Source organism: Tachypleus tridentatus, chromosome 10 (genome assembly GCF_004210375.1).
Source record: "Tachypleus tridentatus isolate NWPU-2018 chromosome 10, ASM421037v1, whole genome shotgun sequence".
NCBI classification, from domain to species: Eukaryota; Metazoa; Arthropoda; class Merostomata; order Xiphosura; family Limulidae; genus Tachypleus; species Tachypleus tridentatus.
Genome location: NC_134834.1, coordinates 41,822,631 through 41,850,387, shown reverse-complemented (window position 1 = coordinate 41,850,387; position 27,757 = coordinate 41,822,631). Strand labels below are relative to the sequence as shown.

Sequence of the window (27,757 nt, the reverse complement as noted above, 5' to 3'; positions counted from 1 at the left end):
GCAATAGTCCTGGGCATAGTAATCTTCATTAAACTAGTTGTCCATAATGCAACAGAAAATGTTTTTAGAAGCTGGGAACAAGGTTGGTTTAAAAAAAAAATACTTGAATAGTCAAGACTTCAACCTTAAGTAGCAAAAGTCAGAATTGAAAACATGAAGGTCAGGTGTGCTCCAACTGGTAAAAATTCAGCTAAGTGTGCATGTTGAAGAATGCTCATAATTGTTTGGTTACAATGATAATCTAAACTTTGAATAGCAAAAAAATTACATCAAATACAGCACTCTAAAAACTAACTAGAAACTGATATTCTTTCTATATCTCCTACCATGTAGGGCATACAAACCAACATATTTTAAAATAATGCACTTTACAATAAAAGAACCTTCTCAAACAATGAAAAACATAACCTTATACTCAACCATGCTGTAAAGGTGCATGGCTGAGAACCACTCTCAAGTTGACAAAGGAGTGAAGCCCTCAGGCATCACACTGTTTTGCAAGAGAAACAGTCATCATCACTATCATTACTTCTAATGAACAACACTGTTCTGCAGTTCTGGCATAAGCTTCACCACTATAAACTCATAATTGATGCTTGAATAGACAAGCAGATATATTAGCAGTGCTGTACAGTAGGCTCTGATGTCAGGGCCCTTGCACTTGGATGAATGATAACTACGTAATCCATGACTGCCACTAAAGTATGCCTCTCATTGTGGAGAGGCTCTTTATTGCCCCAAAGATTACCACAACTGTCCACTGTCTTGCAATTAGCTGAAACAGTTCCTGTTTGAAGATTTATTCAACCAGTGGCATCTCCCATCTCCATATAGATTCAGCAATATGCCTCCTATCATAGAGGTTTTATAATGTCCCATAAATAGCTCTTCCCCAGGAAGTTCCCACTGTCTTGCCTGTTTGCAACAAATCTCATTTTTGTATTCATCATTCACCACTAGCACTTCAGGCTTCTTTTAGTTGTGAGTGATACTGAACAGAGTCTGGGTTCTATTGCTGTAACTAACAAATGGCTTTGAATCCTATAGAGATTCCCCTATGGTCTTGGATACAACCCTAACAGTCCTCAGTCATACTCCAATCATGCTGAGACTTAATCTCATGGGGAACACTTTGTCAGTTGCTCCAGAAGCTGCATGTCCTTCTTTCTAGGTTTATGGCTATCAGGAGCCTCCACAGCATTGAAAAATGTCCAATGTACAGGTCTATGCCTCTTAAGCATCTAACTTTTCCACCAGGTCATACATCCTTTGATGTGTAAAGAATACCATTTCCACAACAGTGTCACAACAAATTTACTAGATAATTTTGAAGAGCACAGACAAACGTAGGGAGAAATATGTCTGCAATAGTAGCATCTGTAGTGTTGGAATCAAAATTTCAACTCCTAACTACTCTTTGGTATTCTCAGTTGCATTGATTTCTCTTAATACAAATAAATGGAACTGATAACAACTAGATATCTGATAAATACTATATCACAGTACATTAGTTAGTCTCTCTTTGACCCCAAGTGAGTTTCAAGCAAAGGCGGACAGGATACAAAAAGATATAAATCTTTAAATATGAAGTTAAAAAACAAAACAGGAAAGTATCTCTAGTCTGGGTGTAGAACTATACATATAAAAATGAATTTTAAAAACAAAAGTTTCATTATAGTCAAAGTTCTTAAACATTTATTCCAAGTTACAGACATTAATCAAAATCTCTAAACTAATTTTAAAAAATTCTCTTACATTTCAGATATGTCAGAGTCTCAAACATGAGCTACTAAAATCTTTAATAACTGCAAAATATCTCTGTCAAATAAAAACATGGTTATAAACAAATGATGATCAGTTATGTATATAAAACTAATATGAAAGACAACTGTTAAACATTTGTAAGAAATAGAAGATTACATTTGAAAGAAGGTTGGTATAGCTTCTGATGGATAAAACTGAACGAAATGCTCTAAAATGAATTGGAAATGACAAGATTGTGTTAAAACATCTGATGTATGCAGTACAGAACTGAGTAATAGAGAATCAAGGTCACCGATGCTCAGAACTGGGGAAAACAGTGATTGACTAAATGAGGTTTGTACATAACAGCCTTTGGAACAAACTAGTATACAAAATTTATTTCTCATACAGCATGAAAAATAGCTGAAAAGGATAGTTTTAAATTCGGAATATGTTATTTATATATGGGTGCATGTGTCACATTCTGATAATCCATTAGGACTAGCATTTTCACAGTTTAAATTTATTTAGGCACATTCAAAGTTCAACAAATAATAAATTAGAAGATGAACAAATTAAATAAACAAATTTGAGGTATTTGATAATTTGATGTAATATGAAACAAACCCAATAAAATATACGTGTAAACATTTATAAATCTACTGTATTTTATTTATTATCATTAATAAAGTTACCTATATTTTCCTGAATGCATTTTGAGATAGTTCCACAGACTTAAACTAATATTTATTCAGAACTTTCTCTTAAACCTGGTCTAACTTAAAGCTATTTTTTTGCACTGTAAGGATATTAAGAGGCTTTTCTTACTGTTGCATTTTCACCTAACTATTTGTAGAATTTTTCTAAACGTAAAATCATGTAAATCTTTTTATGTACATAATAAAGGTCATGGACTATACTATAGTTCTGGTGGTAGGCTTAAGCCAAGGAATGGACAAACTTTGTAGGAATTTAATTTGAGGTCTATCTACAAATCTCCCAAACTAAATTGCTGAATAAGTACAATGTACACTCACCATTGTATAGTACTATAAACTAATACCATTAAATTATTAAGATGCACTGCAAAATTTGGTCTATTACACCCTTAAACTGTATTAAGGTAACTTTATATCAACTACAAACTATTTTCAGTTGGCTTTATTTTTCGTATTCATCAGTACAAGTAAATGAAGTTTGAATGGTTCTACCAATGTCCCAATGAATTTGTTGCATCATATGATTTTACTAAATCAGGTCTAAAATCAGTAGAAAATATTATACATACTTGTTTTATTCAGACACTAAATATGGGGTTGTGCACTTTAAAATGGTTATATAAATTCTAAATCAGTCATTTATGTCCACATGTTTCTAGCATTCTGCCAATGTGCTAATTTATAATGTTTTCCACTCAATTTATCCATTTTATGAAACAGTTGTAAAACTTTAGTGTAATAAAGCAAAGAAGAATGTTTAATCAAATACATAAATCAGTTTTAAAGTTTTTATGTTCAGATTTTTAAAAACAACAGATTTATTAGATTTAACTCACAAAAGTATCAAATAACAGTATATTTGAAATTTATCAAAATCCATTAACTCAAATATTTTTAAACAAAACAACAGAAGCAGATGTTTAAGTCTTTTACTTGTGCAGCTATTGAAAAATATTGTTAGAACTAAATATTTGTTGGGTAAAATATACTACTCAAAATTATAAAAGTTAAATTTTTTTCAACACTGACATTAAAGGCACAAGGGTTTATTCCTGTTTATATCCTTATTCTTAGCAGATACAGAATAAACCCTACTCTTTTTTTGTGGAACACAAGCACTCTTTCCATAGATGAGTCAAACTTAACTGTGAAAAAAATGTGCAAACCCTATTTATGATATATTTATCTTGGGTCAGTAATAACTACATTGTTCAAAGAGTTACACAATTTTTAGCTTACAGAAACATTTTGAATAATTTTAGTATTTTAATAAAAACTTAAAATCAATTCAAAAATATTCACATCAGGTATCAGCCTTTCATTAGCACCAGTTAATTAATGTCTTATTTTTCAAATGACTTACATTACAAAAATAACTGGTAACTTTTGTTGTTCCTTCTGTCATACACAAACAAAAACATCATGTTAAATTGTTTAAACAAGTTTCTTGGCTTCAAAGAAACTCTTTAAATGCTTCATTTGCCAGAAACCCATAACTAGGAGAACAAATGTTTGAACCACAGCCCACCACAAAACACGTTGGTTTGTACTCTCACTGGTTAGACGAAACCTTTCCTCACGATACTGTAAGAAAAGAAAAAGTAACTTGTATAATTAAAGCAAGAATGTTGCAACTATAAAATAACAATATGAAAATTTGTAAATAGTATTTTAGGCTTGTTCTTTTTCTGAATTTTTCACATAACTTACTGTTTCAGCAAGATTTTTATTTTTTGCCAATTTAATAATTTGATTTGATTACATAAAACAGAAACAAACCATTTTTTACTTTTTTTTCCACAATTTAATAGTTGGTTTTCTAAGAAACATTGAATCAAACCAGATTATTATGCTTTTGCCAATTTAGTAACGACATACCTTTACAAAACATAAAAACCAACTAAAATAAATTAACAAAAAGCATGGTCTCATTTATACCAAATGTAGTAAATATTTAATATATGGTTGAAGTGAAAGCAAGCAATAAAGACAAAAAGTGTTGAAATATTAAATGTCCATACATTTAATGCCATGAATTAAATACCAATTAAAATAACTTATACACTTGTCTACCATAATATCTAAAAAAAATTCAAACTAATTTTAAAGAATATTCTTCACACACAAAGAAATACTAGACTTTTAAATTATCATTGTTTTAACATAAGTGTTTTCTGTTTGATACAAAAATATGCAACAAGCAAAAAAGAAAATCCACGAGCATTTGGATGAAGTAAACAAAATGATAAAAATAAACTCCCTGGAAGTTAAAACACTTTCCATTTTTTTATTTTCTAACACTCAAGCTAACATTACACAGATGCTTGTATCTTTGACAGTTTTTTTTTTTTCTTTACAGGATTTATATTATAACTTTTCTTTTGGTATCATTTTATATTTAAGGCCATCAAATTATTATTTTAAAAACCAATGATTTGCATGAAATGTTCTAAGTAATGTGCTCCAAAGAGGTTTTTCATATAAATAATTGATCTGTATTCTAAGAGTGACAAAACTCTACAAAATTAGTTCTAACATGCAAATTAACATCCTTGAATACTGTTGTATATACAGATAATTTAGTGTAGGTATTATTTATTAATTTTGTGAGTTAATGTTTAATGAGTTTTTCATAGCAAGAGAGTTAAAGATTAACAATTTTTGTAACATATTAGTGTAATAAACCAAAGGATAATCTTCAAGTACGTAGAATAAAATACATAAACCAGTTGTAAAATTTTTATTTTCAGATTTTTATAGCTATATATATATATATATATATATATATCAACTAACTGAAAGCATGCTTGAAACATCTAAAAATCCATTAATTCAAATATTTTGAATGCAGATATAGAATAGTGAATAGAGAAAATACGAATACAAATTGGGATCACTAAGTTCACCTGACAGAAAGAAGGACCCAAAAACGACAATAGGGCCAACCAACCAAAGGTTCCCAAATTTAATAAACAGAAAGATGATCAAAATATGACAAGTTTTGTTACATAATTCATTATTTTTATGCTTAAAATTTTGTTATTTTTAGAGGCTGTAGTGAATAAATTATTTATATAAGTAGCTCATGAGTACAAATTAAGAAGAATGAAAGAAGGAAAGTCATGTGAAGTAAAACCAACAGAGAGAAAAGTAAGAAAACATGAATTTAGCTAGCATATTAGGGATCAGCCTTAACAGTTTACATTTTGAAGTGAGTTTTACAGTTTAACAGAGACAAGGAGAATAATTTGTTTTGACAAAGGATGTTCTACAGTAATTTAACCCATCTATGTGAACTTGGATAAACAGAAGAATTTATTATTTAACCCCTGGATACAACTGTGGTAACTCATGAGGTAACATAAACGAGTTTATTGCATAGTATATAGTAAGAAATAAAGAAAATAATTTGTGTTGCCAATTGGATCCTAAATTAACTGAATCAGACTGTGTGGACTATTGACAACAAAAGAGAATTAATTAGAATTTTAGATACAATTGTGATATTCTACTGTGTAAAGAATTTTTGCACATATGTTTCACTTGTTTTGAATATATATTTTGAAACAAGTGGAGTGTATGCTGTCCATTTATTGTCAAATTTGTCATCAAGTTGCAGACACCTACTGTAAAAAAACAAAAAAACTGCAGTCTACATATATGTAAAACCCTGACATTTGGTGAGCCAACCAGTATTATTCAGTTGAAAACAGTGTAGAAAGAGACATGAACAACAGCTGAAATAAGGAATCCTATCTATATACAACTGTAATTGCAATTAAAATAGTGCAGAAATTATAGTAACATTACATAACTGTCAGGTTTTGATAAATGGATAGAAAGAAAAGTGTGTCTTGGGTTAAAAGACAATCAACTACAAAAGATCGTTAAGCAACAAGAATTAGAGAGAGAAGGGTAGCAGAGAAAGGAGGAAGAATAAGAAACAAAAGAAAAGGAAATAGAAAGTAAAAGAACAACATAAATTAGATTGCTCAACTCACCCAACAGAAAGAAGGAACAAACAAATATGACAAAGGAGTTAGGGCCAGGCAACCCAAGCTACCAAAATTTAATGAACAGAAAGATGACATGGATGCTTTTCTGGAAAGGTATGAAAGAACTGCCCAATGTTAAAACTAGGACAAAGATGACTAAACAGTCTGTCTCAGCCTACTTTTCACAGAAAAGTGCCAACAAGTATCTGCAGTCACAATGTCAGAAGATCCCATGGATTAAGATGTATTAAAAGTAGTATTGCTAAAACAATGTGAGCTTACTTAATATGGTATTAATTGGAAGTTAAAAGAAGTCAAACCTGACACTGGATCAACTATATTTCAGTTAGTAGCAGATCTATGCTAATACTTCACAAAATGGACTAGCATGGCCAAATGTGAAAAAGTGACAGGCAGGTCTATTATAATACATGAACAGTTCATGATTGTGGGCTCAACTGACACCTCACTGTTCTTTAAGGAGAGAGCACCAAAAGATGTGGAAGAAATGATCAAGCTGGCAGAACAATGTATGGAAACCCATGCTTCAATTAAAACTGGAAAATACCCAAGGGAGAAGAGATGCAAAGGAGTGGAAGTCTATCACCAACAAGCAACAGCAGAAATCACAAGTAAAGCAGCTAGAGCTACCTACATGGATGGTGGTATGAACAATAATCAAGAAAAGAGTAACTGACATCATGGATACTGCTGCCAGAAGAAATAGAATCAAGACAAATCATCAAATTCACCATGAATGATTAGTGCATGACTAACAGTCAGCTCAAGTTAGCATATTGATCAACATTGCTAGTAGTGATCAAAGCATGTTACAAATATAAAGAGGTGACATCAATACTCCAATATGTGAAGACCATGTCAAGGATGAGAAAGGAAAAATTCTACAAAACACTAATTGTAGTAATATAGTAATGAGAACCAGTCTAGTATCTCATGGATAGATTATAGACAAAGTATGCCTGCATATAATAATTGATGGGGGCAGTGAAAAAGTTTCCCTTAGAAAAAAATAAAGATAAATACTCTATATTATGTAGGAGAACTTGAGACCATGTTTTTGAAGGCACTAATTTAAGATTTGGTAGTTAGAAGCATACCAAGTGGTAGAAATCTGGATAAACTAGAAAAAAAAAAAAAGATTAATGTTACATCTGCAGTTACCACAAGAGTTCAAAGGAAAAATGCAGGAAGGATATAAAGCCTCTTAAAGCTTTGAGAAATGGCATCCCAATTGGTTCATGGAAATGTAAGAAAGTACAGAAAAAAAATTTTCTTTGCAGAAACTTTGGAACAATGCCTGAAAGTAAATCAAGCACAAGACAAAGAAAATATAAGACTACAAAATAGAGGACCAGAAAGGTGTATTGAACCATACCTATAAAAACAATTCTACTGGGAAAGCAAAAACCCATCAAAGACAATTATAAACAATTCTATAACAAGAAGACCAAAAGTTGTCATTTTGAGGTCAAATAGAAGGTCTTAGTTCTGTTACCCACAGCCATGAACATTTTCAAGTTCAGAAAGTAAGTTATTAACACAGTGTACCATTTAGTGTTGTTGTTTGTAATTATGCACAAAGCTACACAATGGGCTATCTGTGCTCTGCCCACCACAGGTATCAAAACAAAGATTCTAACATTCTTAAGTCCACAGACACACCACTGTGTCACTGAGAGGGCTACTAGTGAAAGGTCTATCTACCATTTCAACTTGTTGAAAATGTACCTCAAGAGAACAGAAAACCTTATGGGTGTAGCTATTATGGTACAGATGGACATGACAGAAGCAGAATATGAAGATAGTAACTTTGTTCTATAAGATAAAGACCTACTAAGCCTATGATCACATTATGGAGATGAGTTATACAAAGATGTCAAAATAAGTGAAGAACTGGTTGACAAGAAGCAGAAAGAGGTAAACGATCTACTGTGTCACAAACAGAAAATGACACACCTTAAGCAATACAAGATCAAGATGAAGGAAAGGGATCCTGTCAAAGTGAAGCCCTGTGAGAGGAGAGATCAACAAAGAGACTGGAGGTGCTGGTGTGGACTATAAAAGACTTAAAATATAAACTACAAACAGTATTTGTATATAATGTAAAAAATATTTTTTGTTGAAGATGGGGCTTATTGTTGGATATACAAGTTTAGTTTTTCTTACCAAAAGAGTTCAAAGTTAATCATCTTAAAGGCAACAGTTATGACAAGTTTGGTTATGTAACTTGGTAAGAGTTGAACATTTTATTTGTAATTCATTACTGTTGATGCATTTTAATATTGCTGGCATCACATTACTCAAATTTTCATTATTTTTCAAAGTGTTGGTGAATAAAATCACTCACAAACATGAATTAGGAAGGATGAAAGAAGCAAATCTGTATGAAGTATAAAAATAGAGAAAAGTTAAAAAATGTGAAGTTAGTTGGTATGTGAATGATTAGCCTTAACAGTTGGTATTTTAAAGTGAGTTTTAGAGTTTGACAGGGAAAACAAGAAGAATTTGTCTTGTCAAAGGGAGTTCTAAATTAATTGAACCCACAAGGTGGACTTTGACAAAAAGGAGATAATTATTTTAGGTTCATGATACAACTGTGGTAACACACAAGATGAGGCAAGTGAATTATTCAGTGATACTAAGTAATAAAAGTATAGAGTAATAATTCAACTTGTCAATTGAATTTTAAAGTAATTGAAACAGCTTAAATGGACCTTTGACAAGAAAAAAAATTTAGGGTTTGAGATACAACTGTTATTTCCATACCATAAAAAAATTTGTATATGCATATGTGCTATTTGTTTGTCTAATTTATCACCAAAAAGTCACAGTAATTACTGAAGAATCCTCAGCCTGCATATACCTAAAACTGTGACAAATACCAATAGCAGTTAGCATCAAAAATGAGCCTTATGTACAGAATTATGATTCCACAATGTTGGAACCTCATAGTCTTAAGCCATCTATCACAAGCAAATAGTTTGTACAAAATGAAACCACAATCACTAACCCTTTTACAACTGATGAGTCTTGTTATGGCCTTTTGGGGATTTATTGTTTCAAAGTTTAATTACTAACTTTATTATTACAATATATCAATAAAATTCTATCAAAACAGTTTATATTTAAAATTTAAATATTATGAATGTTTTAATTTCTTAATGTAAAAGGATATATATATTAGTTTGTTATAATTTAAAAAAACAAGCTGAAACAAAAATAAACAAAAATGCTGCACTAATTGAAAAGATCCCACTGTACACACTATAATGTGGGATTACAAAATGTACCCTAGGTTTTGGAGGTTACTGAGGAAATACGACCCACATTGCAGTGGGGATACACCATCTATTGATCTTAACATCCATTTGCCAGCCTCAAATCAGAAATAAAAGAGTAACAATAGATATAGAAATAGAAACTGAGAGACCGAGATGTGGGTGTTCAAGCCCACAATGTCCCAACATCTATATCACCCTTCACTGCCTGCAGACATTTGTGGGAAGGTGATTTGTGCATGTCACATAGCACCTCCTCATGCTTGTTGCTCTGTTTATTTTTATTATTTTTTTACTCCTACTACATAGGTCTACAATTAACAAATTAGTAACATGAATTTTAGATATTGGCAAGGTAGAACAAATTCAGAATCGTGCCTCCTTCTCCATTCTTTTCATATCTCTTGTTCCACTTACTTTTCTTAAGGATATTTTTAAAACCAATAGAACAAACAAGTTGTACTTGACATAATTCAAACAATCATTCATAAACAGCTTAGAAGCAAAAATAATTTTCTTAAAACTGTTGTATGATTATAACCAAGTTGTTGTTCCAAACAAATATTAATTTTTAACAGACATGTTTTATTTATAAACCCAGGCAAATTACAAATGTTTTCAGTATACTAGTACAGTAGTTCAATATATTTTTTTCTAAAATATATGTTTGAAGCCTACAAAAACTATATTCCTTCACCCTCCCATCAAACAAATTACAAGGCTTAGTAATAAAGCCACACAAGGTCAATATATATTCTTATCACAGTAACTTCACCTAAGTACTAGAAATCTTTGTTTTCTATGTAACTTTCATTCATTATTCAAGATCTTAAAAACACATCTAAAATGTAAGCATTTACGAATAAATGTGTAAATATGTATCAAACATCAGTGTAGTTTGCAAAAAAATTGGAATTAGATTTGAACATATTTTTCTAATTGTCCAAATTGAGGTAAAGTAAAAATAAATGATGCAACATTAGTAACTTTGCAACTTATATTTATTCATAACATTTAATATAGTAAAAGAAAGTAATGAAAAGATATTTACTAACATTTATATAGATGAGGTTATATATTTATTCACAATATATACTCAAAACATTGAAAAAAATGTACAGTTATACAAAGTTGTTCATATTCTTGAACAGATTATATACAATGTACTAGTTTTAAAAGAAAAACTTCTTTACGGGGAGAGAAAGAAAAAAATCAGACACTTGTACCTAGTGCATAAACAACACTTTAGTGAAACTTTCATACAAATTTTTTTTATTTTTTGTTATAACATGCAAAATAAATCAGCTATGATAATTCAGCAGTTTTGGCAGAAGCTTAACTTCTTTGAAGAGTATTACTGGTATAATACTCTGCAAAGTGTTTCATACAAAAATACTCATCACAGAGTGAACACTGAGCATTCTGTTGTCTGTAAAGAATAGTCAGCATCTTTTCTTTTTACAATTTTTTACAAGTGTTAGATAATGCCTATCAAGAATGAGTAGTCTCAGAGGAAAGTCCTGTGCATATATTGAAAGTGGAATACCAGAAGGACCATATCTGCTCTGAAGGCTCAACAAGGCTTCTGTTATACTTCTTGGTCGACTTGTTTTTGTATTGTACAACTGAATTGCAGCTGAGGAACTGGGTCATCAAGGTTTACTCTTTCCATAAGCTTGTTGTAGTCTAGAATTAGATAAGGTTTTGTAACTTCAGCATCCCTTCCTCTTCTTCTTGTAGTTGTCATGGTACTGGAACAAAGTAGAAAAGTGTAGATGTTTCATTTGTCCACCCACTTCACTGATGTTAGACTCACACATTTAAAAAATTGTGCTTATTCTCACCATATGGTTGTTTCAACCAATTCCTGTGGGAAATGCAATTTGTCCTTCATACTTATCCTACAAGCATAAGTTCCAACAGCCATAAATTTATCAAATAAATGAGAAGTTTAGAAGTTGTCCATGAAAATTGTGTCCCCTAGTCCACTAAATCTGTCTATCAGGTACATAAAAATGTTATCCACTAAACCTTTGGCTGGCATTTTTCTTTCCTTTCCTATGTAGATCTTGAACTATAAACAGTATCCACTTACATCATTTGGCAAGATCCAAAACTTTCTATCCCACTTGACTGGTTTCTTTGGTGGGTATTGGAGGAAACCAATCCTCTATTTCGTACTTAATGTTTGTTCATTTATAGACAATACCCTGTTAGGAGAATAGTGACAAACAAAGAACTTCAGAAAAAGGTCTAACTTTAAAAGGTTTATCATGGTTAGGATCAGTTCCTAGGAAGAGTGTTAGAGTTATTATTGAAATGTAAATATCTATGGATAGCTAAAAATCTGTCCCTCCCAAGAAAATATATTAGTAAACCAAGGATTATAAAAGAAAAGATAGGTAGAGACCAGTAGCCAGAAATAGAAGGATGAAGCTTAAAGCTCATAACTATAATTAGGCCAAAGTAGGCTATCTTCAACAGTAACACCTTTCTACATTATAGTTTTTTACTTTTGAGGTGGTTCATTTTGGTTCACTTGTGTTTTATGTGCATATCTGTTTGTTTCATCTACAATTAGCTGCAGTGCTTCCACTGTGAAAAAAAAAGTTTGAAAATTTCCATTGGTTTATTTAAGAAGATGATTTTTCAGTAAACAGATTCACCTTTCTTGAATGGATGTATCTGTTGTTTTTATGTTGTGATTTTCACCCAGTTCCAAGTATTATTGTGCACAAGAGACTTCTCTCCTGTGAGGAAGGAGCAGTAATAGTTCTCACTTCCTCTATTTCTTTTAGCTTTGCCTTTTCCTTGTGGTGGTGGTTGTAGTGATGTTTGTTCTGATGTACCTGACCATGAGGAGTCCACAGCATCCTTATGCAAAAAGAGTTTCAGAAGCTACATCTTGATCTGTTTCTAAGACAGAGCAAAAAGAATTTCAACTTTATTAACCATTTTGGTTTGTAAACAGGCATTGAAACTGAAGCATCATGTACTTCAAGACCTGATTCCTCTGACTAAATTGTTTGTTCTCCTGTTAAAGAAAGATCTAAAAGGAACTGAATCTCTTCCTCACAAAGAGGTTTCTTCTTTTTCAATTGCTTCACTTTTTCTTTACTGAATGTTTATCCATTTGTAAAAGGAAAAACACATTACATGCAAATTATATATAATTCCCTGTTGCACATATTTGCTTTACATTGTGTGTGTGTGTGTGTGTGTGTGTGTGTATTTTCTGTGAAATGGTTTCATAGATGTCAGAAGCAGCACAATACACTAAGATAAAGAAACAGCTACACTGAACTTAATCACCAACTATATATTGAACTTACTGAAAAAGATTCTGTGTATATATTATAAATGATTACTTACTTCACGGTAAGAGTCAGTAACAACTCAAAGTGTTTCACAATGGTAAGAAACTTACAAGCTACACTGTAGCTGCTAAAGTAAAAATGTTTTCCAAAGAAGACTAGACTTATAATGCTTAAAAACTTAAACAACTGCCATAGGTAATATTGAAATCTGAGTTTTTATTGGTTGAAGAAAAAGTGCTGAGAAATGAAACAGTATTTTATAAGTATGTGCTCAAATAACTTCTTTGTACACTTTTGCCACTAAATTCTAAACAACCCAATATGATTACTAATATTCAAAGAATTGTACTGTTTATTGTATCAGTATCAAACCACATAATAGTTTTGACAAGTTCAAAAGTACAGCACCAATACAATGGACAAGTCTTGTTTTGAACACTGTAGAATATATACCTAAGCCAATTCATTACCTCCTGTTGTTGGCATAAACACTTCGACTGATTCTAAGTGCAGTGCGATTACTTTGAATTTTCCAAGAAAGCATTTTAACACACATGATCCTATATAATAGACATTATGTTCTCAGAGCAGGCATCAAGTTGACTATCTTTTCACGTGTTTTGTTGCTTTCAGTGGTATCATATTATGGCAGACATGTAAATAGTCTAATGAAACAAGCAGCAATTTATTGGTTTATTTTCAGCAGGATTCTACTTTAGCCTTTCACAGTAAATTATAAACACACAAAATAAATGTGAAATGTTTAGCAGCTCAAACTCTTAAGGAAGTATTTTGAAACTTCTTGACCAATAATAATGAAAAAAGGCATAGCTGCTTGTTTTATTTCTAATTTTACTTGTCTTTTTATTATACTTTAGAGGTTTGTTTGCCAGGCTGAAGACTTAAGTATATCATTAAATAACTTGTATAATTATACAGTTTGAATGTAATTAGGAGGTTTTAAAGATTATACAAAAGAGATTTGAGACTTCTGGGATGAATAATAGTGTTTTTAATCATGACATGAAAACTTACTCCCACTTGAACTAGTAATGAAACAGACTTTATATATTTACAAACAAATCTTCAGTAAAAATACTTCATTAAAAAACTTGATTTGTGTACAAAAGGCTTGTAATGTTTACTAAAGGTATTCCAATATTTGTGAGGATGAACTTACTATAATACAAGTCATAGTATAAATACTTAACATGTGGAAACATGTATACAAACACATGTATATTAGTACCTAGTCCATTGTGAAAAGGTTAAATAACAAGTCACAGACACTTACTGTAGAAGAATCCTTAGTCCACATGTATGTAAATCCCTGGCAAATACCAATAGCAGATAGCATCAAAAGTGAGCCTTGTGTACAAACATATGATTCAACAGTGTTGGAACTCTGTAGAATCAAGTCTTACATCATCTACCACAAGCAAATAGTGTTTGTAAAAAATGAAACCAGATCCTTTATCCATTATCACTAACTTAAAGTGAAGGTTAAAGATAGTCTATGAGATTTGAATATCAATACGAGCTCACACATGTAGTGTAAATAACAAACATTTATAATGACAACTGAACCCGTAGAGCCAGGCACACTCTGATTTTTGATCACAGGTTGTGGCAAAAAAAGTAAGCAGTGTCACAGTGCAAAGTGTTGTCCTGTATTTATAATGGAAGATTCTCATGTAGAAAACCAGAAGACAATGATAACTAATAAATAGACATACTCCTAGAGCCTGTTTATTCTATTCTGAAAACACTAGCCAAGCCAGTTGATATCTAGGATAAATTGAAAAGACCTAAGCATACCCAAGCCTGAGAACACCAGTTACGGTTAAAGAACAGAAAGAAAGATATTATGTAAATTCCAACCTGGATGGAACTATAATATATTACATAGAAAAGAGGATCATGTCTCATGTTCTACACTAGGATTTACAAGCTAAGGTGTGAAAAGATATCTGCAAAATATTAATGGCCACTAGGTGATATACTCTGCCCATTTCTAGTGATAATCATCCTCTCATGGAGCCTTCATAGGTGGTGAAGTTTTGTCTAGAACAAACACAGATGTATATGTGACAAAGGCCCAGTTGGATGAATCCATAACCAAATCTTGTTATAAAAACAGTTCATTTTTTAATGCATCTATATTCAAAATATTGCTAAACTACAGACATCCATGAAAATAGTAACAGAGGGTTGGATGTTAAACATACCTGTTTTGTAACTTGCCAGACATAAGTGTGGACGTAAAGCAGGTAATAGGAAGTATTTTACCAGCTACAGATTCCATTTTGTTTGAGGAATCATAATGGAGGCAGTTGGAATCCTAAAGCTGAAGAGACTGTAATATGATGCATGTAAAATATAAAGAATGTATTGAGACAGTCCACATAGATGATACTAACCAGGATGTCAAAGACATTGACAAATAGTACATTTGGTGAAATGTAGTCTAAAACTGACTTCTGAGATGTTCAAGTATATCATAAACACACACACACAAAGGATCAATAAGCCGATTTGTTAATGTAGAAAATAACCTATTCCAAGCCTTCCTGATATGTTGTTTTTTAAAATGAGAAACAGGATCAGACAGAGTAGTTAACATAAAATATAAGAAAAATGGGTACCTTTTTATTGCAACACAAGTTTAAGGCACAAAGGCTAGATCTGGATTTATATACAAGACCTTCTGAGAAGCATCAAAGGATTAAATAATGGAACGTCTTTTGCCAAGTGCAAGCAATGGAAGATCATATTTTGAGAGATAGATAATAGAGGAAACAAGTTATTATGGGTTTGAAAATGGAAAATGTCAAGAAATGTAAGAAGCAAATCTAGTTTCATTTAGGAAACTGTCTGGGATCTTGGAGTCACTGAAGACACAAGGCTCAGAAGAAGCCCTAGAACAATGGGGCCAATCAAGACTAATAGAGTTTGTATCATCTGAAATAAGAAGACAAATCAGCTCTGCAACCAGTTATGGAATAAGCTTACAGGTTTGATCCTGAAACAAAAACATGAAGAAAGAAGCAATTTGTTGAGGTGTTGGAGACTAAAATTACTATATCTAATCTATTAACTCTTGAAGATAGCACAACATGACTAACAGACCATAAAGAAAGACTGCCAATAGCATTGGTCTAAATAAAAACCACTGGAAGAGAATCCAGATTTTGAACACATAGCCTAACAACAGACAGCCAAGACACCACAAATATCAAATGAAAGTGTGAAAAATGGATGTTAACATAGTAATGGGGTTAATACTCTATGTGAAAGCTGAAGTAGTATAGGAAACAAAGGCTGAGTTTTCCAAAGTGATGCAATGTAAGAAATCCAACACCAAGCTTAACTGATCTTAACAAGTAAATGAGTAAGAAGGTGGAGGAAAGTGGTTTTCTATGGTATGCCTAAAATCATTCCTGGGAGATTGGTGAATGAAGTTGACAATTCTGAGAAAGTCTGCCACAAAGTTCAATACACTAGAAACATGAAATGAGAATGAAACCAAAGAAATAAAAAAAGTTCCAATAATAAGCAACACTCTGATTTTTAAGGTAAATCACCACTCTAGAACATTCTGTATCAAACAATACAGAATAGTGGATTAGGAAGTGAAGAAACTCAAACAGGTACATTTGTAATATAATGATATGTGCTGTGGTTCTTGAAAAGTCTAGGAATCAAAAAAATGTTGATTTCCTTACACAACAGCACATCTTATTAAAGACATATCTATACAAAAATTAAACTGTATAGGAAAAAAAAAAAGGGGAAACCCACATGTTGTAAGTGCTTGATTCAGAAAAACTGATGAAACTCAGTAATGTGAGAATCATTTAAGGGAATGACATTTTGAAAAAAAATTAGCAATTGTTGCCAAAGTAGAAAGGATATTTTTAACAATAGGAGTTGAGGACAAAAAGAGTATAATCAAAAGACTCCCAGTTGGCAAAACATTACGAGACAGCTGTATCATTTCCTTAAATTGTGTTGTTCCTCAATCCCAGATGTACCAAATACTGTGTTGGTACTAACTAGAACTTAGATATGAGGAAATTCACATCCTAGGAATGTAGTTAAGTGGGCAGTCAAAGGAGTATTTTGAATAAAATAAATTGACATAGAAATTAAAATTTCACATGAATGAATAAAACTAACAACCACCTTGTTATCCAACAGAAAATTTAACAGACTAAGGTCAAGCTGAAGAAAAGGAACTGGTAAGCTACCTTCTGATGACAAAAAAAAGAAAATGATTGGATAATGGAAGAATAGCAATAAGGAGAAAAGCATTATCTATCTTTCTCATCTGATGATCTCAAATAATAAATCAATTATGACAAATGTATATTTCTATTTTGAAATAAAGTGTCCCCAAGTAACAATTGAATTTAGACAAATTTCCAATCCCCTAATTTATTTAGAACTAAAAATTCATGGGAATTAAACACAGGAGAAACATGAAGTTATTTCAACTGCCCCTTTCTGATGAAGATCTGAATTCCTGATATAGAAAATGTAAGCAAACTTTATCAGAAAAAAAAAGACAATGGTTGAACAGAAAGAGGAGATGAAACTGAAGGTAAAAGACCAGGCTGAAGGGTCTGTTGAATCCATAGATCTTGAAACCAAGGACTCAACAGATGTACAATTGGCTTGAGATGATCCCCACAAAGTTCCAATGGTGAAACCATCTGGAACACAAGTGTCAATGAATTAGTTGAGAATACCCACCTTGATTACTTGAATATTTGATTATAAAGGAGGGTCAAAAGGAAAGAAAAGTAGCAGCAAACATGGACTGAGACATATGTGACAAAGGAAAAGCTGAAGGGTGAATTGTATTTTCTCCAGGAAGAACAACTTTTAAGAAAGTCAAAAGACTAAAACCATAATTAGCCTCTGCTGGCTGCTTTTCATAAACAAGTAACAAGTTCAGGCAAAATTCATCTGATATAATAAGATTTAGTAAAAAAACTCTTCCTATAGTCAGCAAAAACACTGGAGAGAAGATTGCAAAATATATTTAATCCTCAATAAAAGAATCAAGAGAACAAAATTAGCTAACTGTTCAAAATTGTACAGAAAAAGAAATGAAACAAATTACAATATAGAAAAAAAAAATTATATTCATAATATTCTTATTATAATTGACTGTGGTCATTTTCTTCTACAGTTTTTTTGCATTATTAGTAGTTGCTCATGCATTGTACAAATAGAACTGCAATTTGTTGACAGTTATTGAAGAAGTCATCAGCAGTTTTCTATCAATTCTGAGCATCCAATGGTCCCTGAAACTAAAAGTAGGCTAAATTGCCATATTTTTGGTTAATGATATTACTTAAAAACAAAACCAGATACATTTATTTCCAAAGTGAGTCCTTTCTTCTGGCCAAAATGAGCTTATAAAACTTGCAGATACAGGTGGTGTTAAATATGTATTTATGCATCAATCCAGGCTGAATTTCCCTTCTAAGGTATTTTACTATCATTATTTACTATTTTGTCAAATATTATTAGAAAAAACAAGTATGACCTGAGTGACATGATCTTTAAGCATTGAAAACAAATAAAAAAGTTATGAACCTTTTCTGTATATACTCTATTTAACATAAAACCAATAAGTAAATAACAATTTCAAACATTTTTTTACCATTTTTGAATTAAATAATTTAGATATGGCTTCATTTAAGTAACAGTTTGTTGATGCTATTAGTCACTTGCATAGCAATATTTTTCATTTTTGTTTAATGCAACAATCAAATTATACCATTCAGAACATTTAAAAGCAACAACTGAAGATGAGTTAAATAAACTGGTATTCACAAAAGCCTCCTCCACCACGTTGCCATTTACGAATCAAATTTCCAATTTAACATAGGGCATATACTTAGTAATGTTATTTTTCATTTCAGTTATATATATCTCCTATTACAAATTAATTTAGAAATACTGAAATACTGGTAGATATAGTGTAAAATGGTCTTTCTCAGTAACCTGGTGTGGAACAGTGTATCACCCAGTATAACAGTTAATCACAAACAATGTCCTAAGTGATAAAAACTTATACTATTTATAAATATTTGCAACTAATATTTAGAAATTGGATCCTTCAAACTCACCCTTTGGTAATTCTGCTCTCTAGAGATTTGTTCAACCTGGTCAAGTAACTGACGAACTCTCAACTGTAACTCTGTTAACTTTTCTTTTTGTGCAACATTCCTATAATCTACAGCATGCTCACCAACCTGAATATCCAGATGAACTCTCTAACATGGAAAGAAAAGAGCAGATGTGTTCAATTCATTGCATCTTAAAAAAAAATTATAATGACAGACTTACTGTAACAAAACAAACAGCCCCTGTGAAAACCAATTTAGTAAATGATTTCATTAAGTAGTCATACCCTCAACATTCACAAGTTCCTACTTATCTAGAGAATTTTCTACTAAAGTGCAACTTACATTTAGAAAAAAATCAGAAGTTATAATCTTCTTGCACTGAAAATGTATTTCCAATTGGTCAATTGGTACTCACCTCCCCTCACATAAATAGCTATTCTTGTTTAGTGCTACCCTCTATATGCCTTCTACCTCCCCTCCATTAGAATTGATTGATTCTAATGCATCTCTTAAGCAAATCATCATCAACCAATAGGAGTGCAACATACTCTCATGACACATGCAACTCCCTCTATTCCATTCTACAAAATTATCACTTCAAGTTTTGGCAGAATATGGAAGCACCAGTTTTTAGTAGAGAGAAAGGGTAGGAAGTGTGAAAAAAGGTATCTATTAGGCATACATTTTCGGTGTGGGAAAATTATAACTTCTAATATGGTACATTACCTCAACACACACAAATAGCTAGAATCATATACTGAATAGGTAGAGGGACTGGTGCAAGGGAAAGAAAGTACCTGAAGGACACTCTCTAAAACGAGATAGATTCTAAGATCTGATGTTGAGAACCCCACCACTTCTGAACCAAGCATATTCTTTGCTCAAAGAAACATGTCACATATATGGGTAGAAAATAGATGCATATCCAACTAGGAGAGAACTATGGCTTGAAAATGATCTGAACCATGCAATATTTATGAAATTCAATCACATAAAAATGAGTAAAACAAAAATAATTTCCTCTAGGTATAGAGTGGCTAGGGTATGATGGACCATACACTACAAGCAACTGTACCCAAAACCCATGCCAGTGAGAACTCAAAATTTTTGCAGGGATAGGATGAGGACCATACCATCAGTAAGTCAACTACAATCCAAAATATGGCTGTCAGGTACCAACATCCATGTAGGTTAGAAAAGAGGATCATACCAATGGCAAGTCAACTACAATCTAAAACCCAACCATACAAAGGATCATTCCATCTTCGCCTCAATTTCTTGAGACCAGAAGGAACCTAGTACCCACTGAATCATGAATGAGGCACATGTGAATATGATAAATTGAACAGGAACCCAACAACACTGGTGAAGTATAAATGTGGGAGAAAAAAGTGACTTTTGTAAAACATATGTGAGGACTTAAGCTGATTAGTTCTACCCTAAATCCAAAATCTGGCCACTGGGAACCAACATTTATGTAGGAGGAGGAGGAGGAGGAATCCCAACTGAAGAGATAAACTGCAATGTGCATTGTGCGACCATGGAATTATAATATCCAAGTTGACGTGGCTTCACAGTGCAGATTTCCACAACTAAAGAACACTTGGTCATGCACCACTCACCACAGAGCAGGATACAAATTATGAGCTTTAACAAAAAAAATGAAAAGAAAAAAACTCACCCAGTCAAAGTCTCACTGAATTCTGATATTCTAATATAGCTACAGACAGAAGACAATAACCTGAAGACAAAACCTAGTATCCAATGCAAATAGTGAGAGATGAACATATCATGGGTAGTCCATATGCCCAATTAAAGAATTACGTCCAAAGAACAACAAAGATGAAACGAGGCAAGGTGTCAAAGTGGGTGAAAAGATAATTGGAACAAGTATGGGAAGAAATTACTGTAATGAAGAGCCAAACCCAACTGGCAAAGAAAAAAAAAGAGAAAGATTGTAAACTGAAGAGAGTTGCCAAGGAACAGATGAAAACACACTACAAAAGGAAGCCATGTAGGCAATACAACAGAAAAGGGCATGTACACAACAAAGAAGCCTATCTTGATCAGGATGATGATAAAGGTATAAAATGGAATAAATATAAAGGGGTTAATTGGATGAGCTTTCCTCACAAGTTACCGAAGTGACTATCTGGAGAAAGAGGATATGTAGAAGAATAAAGAGTACAGAAAATTCTGATGGCAAAGAAACAAACCATTGACATTTACAGTCAATTAAGAGAAGGAAGAGAAACATGAGACAAGGTAAAGTGAGGCAGTGCATGACCACATAATATCTTCATTTGGAAAGGCAACCCAATCCTGCAGGTTTTTACCTTTCTTGCACTTTACCTGTGGATGTCTTCCTTTGGATTTGTCATCTGCTACAGTGGGTCCTGAAAATCCAAGATTTAGGATACAGAAGCCCCTAATCCAAAAGTCAAGAGAGGAAATTTGCATGACCAACAATGGAAAAATTTCCTTCGTATTGAGAACCTTCCATATAGACAGGGGTACAAGCCAATAAAAATGCTATGCATCAGAATAAGCTTGATCACCTCTTGAATGACTAGATGAAAACCAGTCCTAGAGATGGAAGACAGGAAGGTCTGGATGAAACACTGGAGATCAAGGGTGGTGATAGGAGATGAAGACAGGGGAAAGGTAACAGAAGTTAGAACTGTAGAAGATGCAGAAATCACAGTTGAGATAGTCAAAAAAGAGCTATCAGTGTGTCAAAGATGAACAAAATCACTTGGACATAAAGGAAAATGTGTAGGCCCAATCCTGGCTAAAAATATCAACAGTCATAGCAAGAAGTTGATGAACCACAGATCTATACCATGGCAATGTTTAATGGATGTGACAAAAGACTCAGTGTAAGGAGTATTCCATTGAAGTCAAAATTACTGGAAAACGAAAGGATGAAGAGACCACTCCACCAGAAAAATTTTGTTTGTAAAGGAAACCAATACATGACAAGAATGAAAGCTTCCAGAATATGACAAGCAGTGATAGGAATATTGAGCATGTGTTCCACAAAAAGAAGATCCAACATATGAGTACAAATGGACAGAGAAAGTGTTACTGTGGTAGTTGAGATAAGTAACCACTATAAGAAAGTTGGAATGGATCATGATGATATAATTTTTGGCCAGATGGAGAAAACAAACCAAAGTGTGAAGCTTCAGGATGTTGATAGGATAAGACCTCTCAGCCATAGACCAAAACTTTTGAATCTTCCAACTAATCAATGCACACTCCTCATTCCACATTAGGAATACATCTATGAAATATGGAAAACTGGAGAAAGAAACTGAAAACCTACTGACATGCAAGTGATATTTAACTACCAATGCCAATCAATGACAAGGGTAAGATTAAAGAGTAATAACAGCTAATAAAGGATCCTTGCAAAATATCAACTGGTTGTGAAAAACCCATGAAAGATCCTACATATCAGCCTGATATAAGAGGATAAGAGCTACCGTGTATGATCACATCCATAAAAGCAATAAAACTTCACAAGCTCTCATCAAATTATAAATCCAATCTAAGAAAAGAAGAACAGATGTGATGTGTGTGTAGAAAAACAACCAAATGAATAAGATATAGGACAGGTTGCAGTTAGGACTTCTACAGTGTGTATAACAGCTCATTATAGCCATTTTCAGAAGCAGCTGAAACTGGTAACAGAACTTCATTTTGGAATGAGTCAAAAGCACCCAGACAACCAAAAAAAAAAAAAAAGAGGAAAGTCCAACCTGAAAACATGTAAGTCATAAATAAATACTCTGAATGAGCATTAAGGCTAATACACAAAACAAAGGAAAATGCAAAAGAAATCTGAAGAATTCTCTCTCAGGAACGTTGTGGTTCCTCTTCGTCCCCTCACATGAAATATTATTGAAATTTACCTGGGGTTTTTGCCTTTATTTCATTTTGACTTTTTCTTATTTTTAAGGTGAAGAAGTGAGGTTGGTTATAATATAATTAACTGGTGGGCAAAACAAAGGCGGCACCGGAGAGGCCAGCCAGACCAGAACCCAACCAGCAGACGTTGAAGTAAATATGAACGCAAGGCAACCCATTTCAGGGCTGACCAATAATGTTGCCTTGGCTGGGATCTAAAGATCCAATGCTGAGATTTGGCTGTGGGGGGAAATGTGAGTACCCTGAGAAAACCCACTTTCACAGGACAGGTGCCGAAAGATTTACCTGTCCTATGCCTGAGATCTGAAAAAGAAGTACATATTATAGTCATGAGGTTTATTTTTTATGTACTTTGTTGTGTGATTTGTAATTGCTGAAATATGTTATATGGTGAAATATATTTTGTCTGTGCACTGGCTAATTTACATAGTGATGCAATTAGTTTGTTTCTGTGTTCTGCTTTTAAATAATATTTGTGTGACATTTCTGTGAGTCTGTTTCTAAGAGTTGGTAAGTTACTGATTTGGTGTACATAATTTATGGGAGTGTATGAAAACAAAGGAAAATGTCCCCTGGAGAATGAATAGAAGATAGAGTTGCAAGTGACAAAATGTCAAGATATACAAATAATCATTTATAACATTCCTCTTTGTCATTGACAAAACTGGAGAAAAAGTTCACCTAAGGGTGAGAAACAGCTCCAAGGAAAAATGGAGCATATTGGTAAATAGAATAAGGTAGTTTGGTGTGTAAACAAACAGCCTGGAGGAAGGTGAATAGGTGTAATGGCCTATAGAAGTGAAAATCTTAGGATCCTGGTAGCAGGATCTTAAATTTTTGGGAAAGAATATGGTATGAAGGATAAAGGAGGTAGGGAAAAATAATAATGGTATGTCCCTATGATAAAATCTGAAGAACCTATGGAATTGTAAGGAAAGATCACCAAAAGTAACAATTTAATCAAACTTCCATTGGACCAGATCCCTCTGGTTAGTTTCCAGCACTACTAGCAACATGCCCACAACCCATCAACACTGAATAATACAACAAGATGAGAAATTACTGATAGGGGACATGAAAAAATTAGGTAGGGTGTGACGTAGCTCCAACTGCAAACATGCAACCAAAGAGATAACAGTCAAATGTTGATGCACAGATTATGTATGTTCTAAAGTCTTGGATACATGGTCAAAAACATCACACCAAAGAAAAAATTAATTTCCAAAAAAACTAATGTGGCATTGTGACCCAGAAAATCCAAACTACATAAAGTCTGAGCTGAAGAGGAAGTAATTAGTAATCATAAGAGAGAATTGGATAAAAAGTACTTGAGAAATCATGCTGAAAAATACTCTATTAAGCCTAATTTATTCTGCAGGATTGATTGGGAACAAACAAAAATATTTGATGTAAAATATGAAAGTGCAAGACAATAAACTGGAAAATTAAAAGATTTCTTTAATGTAAAGAAAAACTAAAGAATTAAGAAATCCCACTTTAGAAATTAAACTATTAAAATCACAATTCACATGAAGAGCACCAAAAGAAAATAACATCTAATGTATAATAATTTTTATACGATATATATTGGAATTACTCAATTTCAATGGAGGCTAAATAGATGGCTTGTTGTATAAGTAAAATTTCTTTTAGCGTATAGAGGGCAACACTGACCAAGAATAGCTATTTAAGTGAACAGAAATAATGTACCATATCAGGAGGTGTTATTACTTTATTCCAAAGTAACAGTTTAAGCACCTAAACTTTACTCCTGTACCTATGAAATAATTAAAAAGTGAAATTATACTGAATCTTAAGGTAAGACTTAAATAAAGCTTTAAAAATGGTTAAGAATCTTACATAAAGTACTTTCCTATACTGTTCACTTAACTCAGGCTTGTAAAATAGTTCTGTTAAAGGAGATAAGCAAATATTCAAACACAAAGTATAAATAATTTACAAGTTCTAATTTCAAAGTTATTACAACAAACATTCCATTTGTCACACATGATTTAAAAAGAATAAAAAGCAACGTATGTTTGAAGTATATTAGCTGCATTGTTCAAAGACATGGCTTAAATAGAAATTTAAAACCTGAATTTTTATTATTGAGTCTAAAAGTCATGTATATTGCACCTACCTCATAAAATCATTGTATTAATAAACAGCAAAATTTTCTTACATTTACTAGTTGTGCCTTACTAAGCTACATGCTAGATCTGAAGTAAACATATTACATGTTGATCTCCATATTAAACCACTGCACAATACCATCACATCTTTCTTCAAACTCTCAGCTTCACTCAGCATTTACTAGGATTAAAGACATTACATAAACACCACAACACATGCAGTGCTGACAAAGTTTTTGAAACTTACCAGCTGTGTTCCACTGAACCATTTACTGGAATTAGAGTAGAGACATATCACATGTTCACCTGGAGAACTAGATGTGAAAGTAAATCTGCCTTCAAAGCTGTATACACGAGACAAAATAACCTTGTCACTTGGATTCCTGACTTCAACATGCATGCCTATTCCTGGACTTGAAGGCATAAATCCTCCAGTTTGGGGATCAAAAAGTTGACACTTGTAGTTTCCTAGGAACAATGAAGCATGGAAACAACACAATATTAATATGTTATATAATGTACATTTTTTTCAGAAACAGCTAAAATGATTTTATCTTATTTCTTTTTTCACTGATTGTGCATGTGTGTGTGTGTGTGTGTGTGTCATGTAAGAAGATATAGATCATTTCTACATAACAATACCAGAGGTGAAATCAATTTGCAGAATATTTGAGTGTGCACATTGTCATAGAAGTTAACAAAGTAACAAACTTATTAAACACCGAGATTTGCCAATGTGGTATAACTTTTACATCTTGTTCATGTGTAAAAATATAATAATGTTTAATATAAATTTATCAGGTATATTGGTATTAGTTCTTAGTATGTGATAAATGTAGTCTCAAGTTTTCTCTCAAAGGGGTAAACATACACAGTTTGCCAATGGCATCTCAAACTTTTAGCCTGGTTATTGAAGACTTATGATAAAAGATATGTATTTTTATGTATAAAAATCATTTCAATTCATTCTTAACCATTAAACAGCAGCCATCATCAATTGATGCTGCTACCTACAACATTTCTGCTGTTCAAGAGTTAAACATCATTAATATTTATGCAAAGTGTAATATAAACTATAATTTAATGTCATGAAATTCATAAAATAATTGTTTAATCACATACAACTTTTTTTATGCAGTCCTATTTGCAATTGCACTGTCAAACTGATAACACAGTATGTGCATAGGAATACATTAGGTATGTGTTTGTCAGTGAGAACATTATTTCATGCTCCGGTATTACTTTAGTAACTTCTTATTGTGCCAGAAGCTTTTGCCAACTGATATGTGACAGATAACAAGCAATGTTGATATAATGCTAAATTCTACACAGTTCAATGACTTAGACATCAGGCACTCACAACAATGCTATTCTTGAAATCCTATGTAAATATAGGACTACTATGGTGAAAAAATGACAGCTCTAAACACAATACATATCTATATTTATAAGAATAAAAAATGTGTTTGTCCATGAACTACTCTGTTGCCTTTGAACAATTTCAACCAATTTATTAGGTGATACACTACACTACAGGGCATATCATCATAGGGTGGTTATTACCCAGGTTAGGTCAGACCTGAGTAATAACCACCGTATGACATCCACAGCAAATATATGGTTATTTAGCTAATGACTTCACAGACTCAAACCAATTTTTATTTTGAGTATTTTCTCCAACTTTAGTTCTATTAAAAGTCTGAGTTTTTGCTAAAAGTATCAAACATTCACATTTTTGCCAGATGATGAAAAATCAAACCAGAAAGTCAAACCCTTAATATGGAAGGACTACATCTAAAAACTTGCTTTTCACATGATCAATTCTATGTTAGATGTTGAACAGCAGGATCACATATAAATCTCTTATTTTGGCCTAGTAAAGAGGAAGAAAATGTGGTCTGTCATCAAGAAGCACTTAGAGTATCAGAAAACACCAAGACTGTTAAACAGAGATTAGTACAAGTATAAAAGTAACAATAATACCATTTCTGTAATGTGGAAAAGTAGGTGTGAAGCAAAGTAAATTTTATGAAATAAACTTGCACATGAATACAAATTCTTGATTTATTAGTTCAAGCCCTACATTCAACCATTACACCCATGAATCAGGAGAAATGCCTCAGCTTACATGATATAAGCTTTATTGGGTGGGATTCTCCCAAACTGGTAAAACTCAGTGACAAGTGGTGCTCCAAGTAATTGTTTGGGCTTCATATTAATTCATACTGAAGGCAAAGGTTTACATTCTGCTCTCCATACTGTAGTCACAAACTTCATACTGCTAATGTAACATACACATAATAGAAATGAACTCAAGATGTAGAAAAATAATAAAAATGTATTTCTGATAAGGACTTCTGTCTTCTCATTAGGTTAGCTTCTTCCATTTTGTGCTGCCCTCTATTTATGTACTTTTTAAATGCATGCCACAAGTCTTCATCTTTCCGCTGTTGAAATCCAAAGTTTCAACACATCC

The 27,757-nt window shown here is 32.5% G+C and overlaps 1 protein-coding gene across 1 annotated transcript in view; it reads right to left on the bottom strand.

Annotated features, from left to right (window-relative positions):
• Window positions 1-1,670: 1,670 nt before the first annotated feature.
• Window positions 1,671-27,757, bottom strand: part of LOC143229140 (transmembrane emp24 domain-containing protein eca-like) — a 34,896-nt gene continuing 8,809 nt past the window's right edge. Inside the window, exons 2-4 of the mRNA XM_076461022.1 lie at window positions 25,529-25,749; window positions 19,217-19,363; window positions 1,671-4,046 (exon numbers count right to left, since the gene is read on the bottom strand). Of these exons, the coding sequence (XP_076317137.1) occupies window positions 3,897-4,046; window positions 19,217-19,363; window positions 25,529-25,749 (518 nt within the window). The 3' untranslated portion in view covers window positions 1,671-3,896. The remainder of the gene's footprint in view (window positions 4,047-19,216; window positions 19,364-25,528; window positions 25,750-27,757) is intronic.